This window comes from Toxoplasma gondii, chromosome IV, assembly GCF_000006565.2.
Source record: "Toxoplasma gondii ME49 chromosome IV, whole genome shotgun sequence".
In the NCBI taxonomy this organism is placed as follows: Eukaryota; Apicomplexa; class Conoidasida; order Eucoccidiorida; family Sarcocystidae; genus Toxoplasma; species Toxoplasma gondii.
The window spans coordinates 667,785-678,121 of record NC_031471.1 but is presented as its reverse complement, the minus strand read 5'-3'; the positions used below and the strand labels follow the sequence as shown (position 1 = coordinate 678,121).

General features: G+C 51.4%; 1 protein-coding gene across 1 annotated transcript; it reads left to right on the top strand.

Moving 5' to 3' along the window:
• Positions 1-821: 821 nt before the first annotated feature.
• TGME49_319910 (WD domain, G-beta repeat-containing protein) lies at positions 822-7,623 on the top strand. The gene is made up of 10 exons (XM_018782973.1): positions 822-1,584; positions 2,140-2,282; positions 2,557-2,830; positions 3,299-3,476; positions 3,859-3,988; positions 4,512-4,586; positions 5,182-5,466; positions 6,005-6,083; positions 6,527-6,759; positions 7,409-7,623. Exons 1-10 carry the CDS (start codon positions 1,497-1,499, stop codon positions 7,529-7,531), a joined length of 1,608 nt encoding a protein of 535 aa, XP_018638046.1. The 5' UTR covers positions 822-1,496; the 3' UTR covers positions 7,532-7,623.
• The last annotated feature ends 2,714 nt before the right edge of the window (positions 7,624-10,337 follow it).

The following is a 10,337-nucleotide window of genomic DNA, read 5'->3' as shown; positions in this document are numbered from 1 at the left end:
TTACTCGTATCGTATCCGAGGGGTGGTATAGGCTAGCAGATGATGCAGTGTTGAAAGCGAGTCCCCTTCCCCCCCCAAAAAACCGCGAGTTCAGATCGGATAAAACCGATAAAAGACTCCCAGTGTAAAACACACGAAGTTCGTAGTCGGTCTCCTCACGTCTGTCGAGAAGTCCAATTTCCATTCTTCATCATCAGGTGGAAATGAAAACCATAGGAAGATCTGTAGTTCTGAAATCGGTGTGAACTGCTCCCTCCGGTAAGCAAGTTGCTTCTTTACCATTTGAATGAAGTGAGTGTATACGCCTCTCTTCTCTGCCGGCTTCGTCCTGTCGAAGTTACGCAGAGAGCGCCTCCTCGACAAGACTGGCCTCTGCGAGTTGAACGTCGCCTCGGAGTCCTTCTCCTTTCTGCTTTTTCGCTGTTTTTGCTCTCCCGTTGGCGCAGAAAACTGAGGAGAAACGCGTACCTTCTTCTTTCGGCCGTCTTTTTTTTCAAGTGTCTGCACACACCAGGAGTCAGCCACCGTTTCCTTGGCAGAAATTTGTTTTTAAACGAGGAGAAGCTAGCCGTCTTCACGGCTCCTGCAGAAGAGCCTCAGTTTGACTTCAAATGCCTTCTCCTCGCAAGTTTCGTTTGCAGACAAGCAAAGGCGCTGTGCAGACAACAGACGCCGCGAAGCCGTTTTTTTCCTTCGCCTTTGCATGCAAGCAAGACACCACGGCGAGATTTGCCCGTTTTAGTGTGCAGGGGCGTCGGAAAAAGCTGGACAAGCGAAAGATGCGAGAGTAGCCTAGAGCGTAGATGGTGATTCGTTTTCTTCTTCTCTCTTGGGTCTCTGAGACGGTTTTCTCTTTGCCCGGGTCTCCCTCAGTTCGCTCCTTGCTGTCTGCGAACGCGAGTGAGTCTCGGAGCCTCTTTGAAGGAGTTCTGCGAGGACTTTGTGCGGGGGAAAAGGAGGAAGAAACGTTCCCTTCCTCGAGTTCCTTCTCTCTCATCAACGCCAGAAATGCGAGAGACGGTGTGCAAGCGAAGGAAATGCGCGTTTTCTATGGAGTCTCGGAGTCTCTGCGAATCTTGACCTCGCGTTCCTCGCCGCTGCCCGTGTCTTGTTCCTTGAGGTCGCCTCTGTTACCTCTTTCTTCTCTTTTCTTGCTGGGTCTCTGAAACCGCTTTTGCCTTCCGCGTCCACCACACCTCGCGTCCAGTCTCTTGCAGCCGCCGACCTTCCAATCCCCTCCCTGCGCCTTGATCCCTGGAATTCTCCGCCTCTCCACTCTTCCTCTTCTTCCTCTTCCTTCTCTTCTTCTTCCTCTCCACTCTTCCTCTTCCTTCTCCTCTTCTTCTTCCTCTCCACTCTTCCTCTTCCTTCTCCTCTTCTTCTTCCTCTCCACTCTTCCTTCTTTTCCTCTTCTTCTTCCTCGTCGTCCTCTGTTCTTCTTCTCTCCCCGTTCGACTTTTTTTCCTTGCCTCTTGGTCCTTGGAGATCCACACAAAATGGTCGCGGACCTTTCTCCCGTCTCTCCCTCGAGAGCCTCCCAGGCGCCGTTCGGATTTGCAGGGTCTGAGGCCTGTGGCACATACAGTGAGAGTCCTCCCCTTGCGACTTGGTTCAGAATCTTGGGATTGGAAAGCGATCCCCGTTTGTCGACAACGCCCACTTGAGGCTTCGTATCGGCTTTCGCCTCTCTTCTTTGTCTCCGCAGTCCTGTGCTCTTGACTGGTCCCTCTCCTCTCTCTCACTGATTCAGCGCGCTCCCCGAGGTCGCGCGTTCCTTTCTTCCTCGTCAACTCCTCCATTCTTTGTCGCATTTCCCCGCCTATTTCTCTGGGTCGCTCTCGCGCGTTGTTTCTCCTTTCTCGTCTTTCTGAAACGCGAACCAGACGCGGATTCGCTTCCTCTTCGTTCTCTCATCCTCATCTCTTCTCTTTGAGCGCCTCTCTCGTCTCTGTTCTTCGCGTTCGCTCTCTCTGGTCCACGCTCACAGCAAGGTCACCCCACACATCCCTCTCTGCGTCACTCCTGTCTCTTCCTCTCTTCGTTTCGTTTCCTTTGCCCTGGAGTCTTCCCCCGAACTCCGCGGCTGGCGCTCGTTCGATGCGCCGCGTTTCCTGTTTCCTGTTTCCTCTCTTCGTTCAGAGCTCCACGCCCCGGCAGCCAGTGCCTTGGTTCCGCTGGCCTCGCCGCCTGCGTACGCCTCGTTCTGCCGCTCCTCGTCTTCGGCCTTCCTTCCTCACCTTTTCATGGCAGGCACAAACGCAGCCGACCAGCACAGCAACCAGGTAACTGCGAGCCACGGTTCGTTTTCATTTTCGAAAAAGGAACTCACGCGCGAGGAACAAACCCTGCAAAGAGTCAGAAGCGGCGCGCGCGCGGCGCGGCCCGCAGGAGACGCCGGGCGTCTGTGAGAGACAGAACGAATCCGTCAAGCAGAGAGCGACAGAAATGGGATGGAAGCGTATCAGTCGAATCGAAGCGAGAAGAGGCAGGAGTGGAAACACAGACGCCGTCTATCATCTGTCTCCCTCGCGCTTTCGTTTGCGCCGCCTTGTTCAGTTGCATGTCGTCGGATGCGTCGAGGAGACGGGTGAAGTGGAGTGCAGCTGCCGCTTGGTCCATCCCCCAGAAGTCCACGCTCTCGCGCTTCTTCCTTCCCTTGGCGGAAGCCAGGTGTCTTCTCTCTCTCCTGATCACGAGGAGACCGGCGCGACGGAGTCCAGCGAAAAGAACAATGCGGACAATGTCGAGGACGACGCCGCGAGAGAAGAGAGGCCGCGGGAGACTCTCGTCTTCTTCACTGCTTTCCCCGACCAGAAAACAAGATACGCAAGTGAGACGCAGAAACTGTGGCACAAATGAGAAGCGTCTGAGGCGTTCTCACTTCAGTCGTCCCCACATCTACAGAAACATACATAAATGCATGTATATATATATATATGTATATGTGTGTGGTTTCTCTGCATATTCCAAGGTGGGTTTCGATAACCGATACTCGGGTGTATGTACACCTGGTTCGTCCCGACCTCGAATCCGTTTCTGATTTGCACAACTTCGAAAGTGGTTGCTGACAGCTTGTGCAGTCTTCTTCTCTCTCCGTTTTTCTTCATTTCCTGTTTTTCTTCGACCTAACTCTGTCTGTCGCTTCTCCTGATCTTCCTTCTGGGGAGAGCTTGTCTCGCCCGTCCTCTGTCGTCGTGCTCGTTTTTCCAGAGCTTCAGTTCCAGTGTTCACATCTTCTTGGGTCTGCCTCCCTTACGTTTTCGCGTTGTCTTCTTCCTCTCTGTTTGCCTGTTTACAGCCGATCGCTGCGTGCTGTGGAGGAGTTCTGTCGATTTCCCTTCGCCTGCTGTTAGCCTCCTGGACGCTGAGGAGGAAGAAGAATCTCTCCCTTCTTCTCGCTCCGCCGTGTCTCTCCATCGGCCGTCAATCGTCTCTAAACTGAAGTCATCCCAGAGTCGCTTTCAGCCGATTCGAAAGTAAAGGCTCCTTTGTCAACGTCCCATTCACAGCCTCCAAAGAGCACCAGTGTTTGGGCCAGCACGCATGCATCACTTGAGTCCTGCAACGAGAGGCATGCATGTTTCGATGCAACCATGCGTATATGCATCTTCGCGTATGTGAGAGTGATCACGGGCTTCAATCTTCTTCTGTAGTTCGGTTCACGTTTATATCTAAATCTACATTCATATATATATATATATATATATATGTATATGTATATGTATATGTATATGTATATATATGTAAAGAGAGAGGTGCATGCGGTGTTTGCATAAATAGTTGAGATCTCATTGGAGGGAGCATGATGTAGTCCTCGATTTGATTTCTTTTGTTGAACGTTTTTTTCGATTTCTTCAGGCTGGTGGTGCCGCGAGGTGACCCAGACGACGTTTTAGGTTCAGCGACGGCCGGAGGCAGAGAGCCGCAACTTCTTGTGATGATGGAAGGAAGCTGTGAACTTTTTAAAGCTACGGAATCCTCCTTTGAGGTAGGCAACCTGTTTTCGCGACTCCCTCCCGCTGTTCCTTTTTAGCTCTGGTCCCAGTTTTTCCTCAGGTTTTTCTTTCTTCTCTCGGGGATCCTCTGTTCCCTGTTTTTCGTCTGTTTCAAGTTGCTTCCCCTTTCTGCATCCCGAATCGCCTGCTTCTTCATTCCTCAGCTCCAGTCCTTTTTTCTCTCGACCGTTCTTCCCCTTCCTCTCCTGTTCTTCCTTCTGTCTTCCTTTTGTCTCCTCGTTCGCCTGCTTGTTTCCTCTCCGTGCTCTCTCGGCGTGGATTCCTTGAACACTGCTGCCGGCCTCTTCTGGACTGGTTGTGCGGCGAGTCGCTGTTCTCCGGAGATGAAGAGATTCCAAGGAGTTTTGAACTTCTCGGACAAGCGCGGTTCTTCAACTTCCTCTCTTTCAACTCTCGCGCGTTCCTTCCTCCGAGAAAGGCAGCTGGAGGAAGAGCAGAGAGAAAAGCTGAAACAAGATACAAACGACTGAAGTGCAGTAAATGTTTTTTTTTCAGAGTTGCGCGCTCCTTCCCGCCGACCCTCACCACCGGTACACTGCAGTCACTTTCGACCATCACCATCCAAACACTGTAAGCTTTCCTCTTCTCATTTCGATGCAGAGATTTTTCTCGCTGGCTTTTTTATCCTTTAAAAACCAGGCAGCAGATCCTCGTGATTCCCCATTTCTTCGAACTCGGCTCATGTCTGGCGGAGAGACGAAGAGTTCGAACTCGAATTTCGTCTGTCGCGTCTCGCCTGTGTACGCCCAAGTCCTAGAGCCGTCTCCTCTGTGTCTCAGAGAGTGTGTGGAGACTTTCGAGGAACCTGCGTTTTCTTCCAGATCTGTTGGTCTCGTGTGAGAGGCGAGTGACTGTCTCGGCGTTTCGCAGTTCTCCTCACATTTTCGAAACGTTAAATGTGCGTTCTTGCGAATCCCCAAGAAGCTTCTTGTCGAGTCGAGACGTCTTACTGCGTCCAGACAGAAGGAAAAACCAACGAGCGAGCGAAGAGACGAGAGTCGACACAGCTGATTTCGTCTACAGCTGCCGGTCCGATGCGAGAGCTCTGCGGTATGTTCTTCTCCAGTTGTGCAGCTGCGGCTTTCTCTCTCTTTATGTGTACGCGTCTTTTTCGAAGCTGATTTTCGAGATTTCAAACTCTTTTTGTGCCCGGTTGTTCAAACAGATAGTGGCGGCGGAGGCGAGAGAAGATGGGCGCGGAGGGATGAACGTCTTCGGCAGTGGAGGCTCTCTGCGAGTTTTCGACTTGCGAGAAAAGACAAATTCGCGTCGATGTGGTGTCGAGAGCTCGGCAGGAAGGCGAGACGCGCATGCAGTCAATCCCCACGGGAGACTCGCGGCGCCGCTGTCCATCGACTTCAATCCGAACCTCTCGTTCTCCTTCGTTTCGGGTGCCAGCGACGGCTGTGTCGCCTACTGGGACGGACGAACTCTCAAGCGACCGCTGCAGGCAAGAAAAAGGAGAAGGAAAAAAACAGAAGGACGCACAAAATGCCTCAAGAGGAAGGCGATCGGAAGGAGAACAAGAAAAATGAGGAGAGAATGGAGACGAAACAAGCGAAAAGGCGGTACCGGAGAAAGACAGATGAAGAATGGAAGGAAATGGGAGCCAACTGAGATTTTCACTTGTAGAGCGTTCGGCAGGACATAGACGAAGAGACAATGCGAGAGAAGACGAAAAGAAGAGAGACGCCATCGTTGCGCGTGTGTCTGAGACTCAAGCAACAATGCTCGGGAGCGTAGAGACAAGGGCAAAATGCAGGAGACGCGGAAGGACTGGAAGAAACAGCGAAGGACTGTAAAGGACGAAGAACAGCTGTAAGAGACATGAACGAATGGCGGAGACGGGAGAACAAAGGGGAGAAGTAAGGCGAAAAGAAAAGGCGAACATGGAATAGACTGAAACTGGAACAAAGGTCGGGAAGGGAGACACGAAAAGAATGCGAAACGGTATTGTCTCTCTCGCTGAAGTCGGATGCTTTCCTCAGGTCCTTCGGGATGTTCATTCTCACTGGGTGACGTCTGTGAGCTTCAACGCCTTCCACGATCAGCTTCTCTTGACTGCGAGTAAGGAAAATATCTGGAAATAGAACGGCAGAGAAAAAGGGAGGCCCGGACGAATGCAAGCAGAGACAAACGGAGAAATGACAGGGGAGATGCGAGCAGACAGCTGACGTTTTTCTTTCTGTTTCTGCACTTTTCCTCTCTCTTCTCTCGGCACCTCCGTTTGCCACTGCGAGGACTACGCCAGTTCTCTTCGACGTTTCACTCCGATTTCGTCTCCCATTTGAGGAGACTCTTCAGCAGTTTGGCTTTCTTTCTGTCTGTCTGAGTATCCTCTTTTTCTCTGCCTTCGTTTCTTTCGGTTTCTCTTTATTCCATGGCTGCGTCTCTCTGTCTCGACTTGTTGCTTCTTCTCATGCCTCCCTCTGTCTCGGCTTGTTGCGTCTTTTCATGCCTCTCTCTGTCTCGACTTGTTGCTTCTTCTCATGCGTCTCTCTGTCTCCCAGGTACGGACAACACTGTGAAGCTCCACCACGCAGAGACGCTGAGGGTTCGCCGGTCTCCGCGGTCGTCGTCGCTGCTCCAAGGGGGAGGAAAAGGAAGCGAACTGGACGTTTTTTCTGCTGAAAGTGAAAGCGGCGCAGAAGCAGGCGGCAGTGGTGGAGACTGCCCAGAGAAAGCGAAGAAAGGCCGGACGGATTATGCCTCGGAGACCGTCTACTCCTATGAAGGAGGTGAAGTGAGTTTCCTGGAACACTCTGTATGTCCTTGAGTCCGTACACCACAAGCTCGAGACGTCAGAGGTATGCAGAGCGTTCTTTGAAACAGGTCGGATAGCCGTTTACAGGCTTCACTTTTCTCGCGCAGCTCGGCTTTCCGTGTCTTTTTTCCTCTTCCTTTTGCTTTCACCACTGTGCTGAGTTTCCAGTTACAGATTCAGAGTCCAGGTGATAGTTCTGTTCCGCTCCGACGCCTCAAAGAGCATTTCGACGGAGGTGGAAGTGCATGCTGCGAACAGAGACCGGCAAGGGAGTTTCTTCTCTTTATGCGTTTCCACTGTCATCGTGTGAAGCGTCGAGAGTTCTCTTTCCGAAGTTCTCTACTTTCCAAAAACTCGCAACGCCCTTGATTCTTCGGGTGCAAGAGTGCACTGGAGTTCCGTGTCTCTGCACAATCTGCTGAGACGTCTTGACATTTTCAGTTTCCCTTCTGTCGACTCTCTGGCGGCCGTGCATGCAACGAAAGCTCGGTCGTCTGAGAACGCTTTTCGTCGACTTTCCAAGGTTGAAATTCGCTTGTGTGTTTTGTGGAGGCGGACTGCTCGGACGCTGGCGCCCATTTTCTTTTCTCACTTGAAAATCGGATTTCCGGACTCTCTGTCTTGTCAGGACTCTGTCGTCGCAGTCGCGTGGGCGGCTCACGAGGCTTGGGCATGTGCAGCTCTCACAGCGGAAGGATGCATTTCTTTTCATCAGGTCCCGCCGAAGGAAAAGTATCGAATTCTTCTGTAAACGCTCTCCGGCGATTCTCTCCTGCCTCGAACAACATCCAAGGAAAGACGTTTTCTCCTGACATCCGTATGCATGTTTTTCCTGTCACTGACACCCACATGCATTGATGTCTGTATGTGTACATGTATACGCATATACAGTTGTTCATGTATATATATATATATATATAGTTATATATATATATATATATATTGTTATATATATGTAGATGTGTGAACGGCAGGATGAGACGAGCACTTGCGAATCTGCATGTGATCGTGTACATTTATATACATATGTGTATGCATATGGGTATAGATCTCGCATATACGTGAGCATCTATAAATATACATAGATATATATATATATATATATATTTGTCTTTCGATCTCCACTTGCGTGCTTGTGGAATGGGATGTGAGAGAGTAACTTGCGTTTCTGCTCTTGTTATGTGAAGAGATATAGCGTGGATGCCGTCGTCTATCTGCTCCGTGTTCCCAGCCAGGAACGTTTCCGTCTGAACTTCTTTGCATTTCCCCTTTGCATCTTCACCGCGCATCTGGTCGCGCGTTCTCCAGACTCTCTCTTCTGCATGCGGCAATTGTGTTGCCTCGCTCGTGCGTTGCGAACCGACTCGACGCATGTCTTTCGATCGAAGTCGAAGCGTCTCCAACACCATACCCGCCAAAACTCTCAAAGTTTTCATCGGCACACCGGGCATCCACATAAATCGATACCTACAGATATATATATATATATATTGATATATATTTATATATATACAGTTATTTTTATATTTTTCATAATCGATGCATATAAATGATTATAGACCTGTACACTATTATATATATATATATATATATTATTTTTTTCTGAGAGCGAAGGAATCTGTGGACGTGTATGGAGGCAGGTAGGAGGTTTCGGTCAGCAGGACTGTGCAGAATGACGGTTGTTTTTTCGACTGGAAGCGCTGTCTACTTAAGCATTTTGTGTTGCAGACGGACCCTAACTTGGTTGCATGGGCAATGGAGGGGTACTGAGAAAACAGTGTTTTCAAGATTCCTTCCGGGATTCTTGTTTCTAGAGAGGAAGTTCAGTTGCTCTCCTGAGCATGGAGGGTGCCGACTGAGAAGTCGAAGGTGTACAGGAGCGAAAGCCGCTTTTCTGTGGCTTCAAAAAAACACTCGCTTCTTCTGTAGCGAGGCGACTGATCCTCCATGAGTCGTCGGAAACCTCTGCTCGGCGCACAGAAGGAATGTTTCTGTGCAGAGCGCCCGACTGGAGAGGCGGTTCGCCGATACGCGAAACCCTCCAGCTTTCTCTGCTTCAGATCTTGTCTCTCTCACTGGATGTGTGTACAATAGCGGCTATCTGTCGGTCAATGTGCGAAGCTCGGCAGCACTGCGAATAGGACGAAACAACTCCACAGCACAAAAATGCCTGCGGACCCGCACTGCGCAGAGTCCTCCAGAGAGTCTCTTTCGACAGCGCAAGACAACGACTCCTCATGTCTGCTCCGTTTCGTTGCACAGCGTCGTGGACACATCCTTCGCTCTGGTGTCCCTACGGAGTCGTGACATTTTTCCGGAAGTCGCGTGCGTTCTTCCGAATCGACTTCGCAGCTACCACTGTTTCCTGGTGCAACGGTTTTGCAGGAGACCCCCCCCCGAAGTGAAGACTGCATTCCTGCTGCTTGTAGGTTGACGGCAGCTTTCCAAGTCTTCGCCGGCCGCCTACACCACTCCAGACGCCGAGGGCGATGCACACAACAATACATCGCAATGGACGCCCTCGCACGCCGAGAAGGGTCGCCGGGATGAATCCCCGTTGTGCATGTAAACTACGGACTTTTGTTTCGATAGAAACACCAACTGTCGCTGTCTGCATGCTTGTGAGCCATGTAACAGAGCACCTGTTTCTCCGCGACTGAATCGGGACGGTTGCGGCCCCAACATGCGTTGTGGAGAAACAGCAGGCGCGACCGCCACACAGCCGAGACGCTTTTTTCCCTTCGGCTGTGCGTTTGAAAACTCGATGCTGCAGAGCTGTAGGAACTATGCAGGAACTTCGCTACATCTCCTTGTGTCACAGGTTTTCGTTTTCTTCGATTTCCCCGTCGTGCGCACATGCGAATGCTTTGCTCCGTCACGGAAGGGAAACCTTCCGCATTCGACCCAGCGACTCTCGCGGCTTCTACCTCACGCCCCGCCTTCTGTTTCGTCAACTGAGCCGTTTTCCATCTTCAGCGATGCTTTCACCACCGGTTCACAAGATTCAAAAGACACACGAACCTGCGGACCTAACTGAGAACTGGTGACTGGGGTGCGAGTTCTACCGTTTCGCTACTGGCCCGCGCCCCTGCATAGCGGTGAACGCTCTTCCCAGAACCAGACTGCTCGCCGCCTTTGCTTGTCTGAGCAAAGCCGTGGGTTTCGAGCCCAGCACTGGCGTAACTAGAGTCGAGGATCATCCACGCACACACACCCACCCGAAAAAGCAAATTCGTAACAAGTTCGTCGACAGTGGAAGGCCCCGAAGAAGATGCCGTGTGTCGGCCTGTGGACGTCGCGCAGGTGCCAAAATGAAGCGCGACCCAGAGCGCGAGAAACCCCGGGAGTTCAACTCACAAAGTAATGAGTAGGAAACGCTTTTAGGTCTCGTCTTTCTGTTGGCTCCAGTGCGCGCATTCGAAGAGGCCTCTGCACACGGCTGCCGACAATGCGAGATGCCGGGACCCGACGAACGCGAGAAAGCAGCGGCCGCATGCGTTTCAGCTTCAAGGTTTGGCAGAGAAGCGGGCGAAGACCGCGCCAGACACCCACCGGAG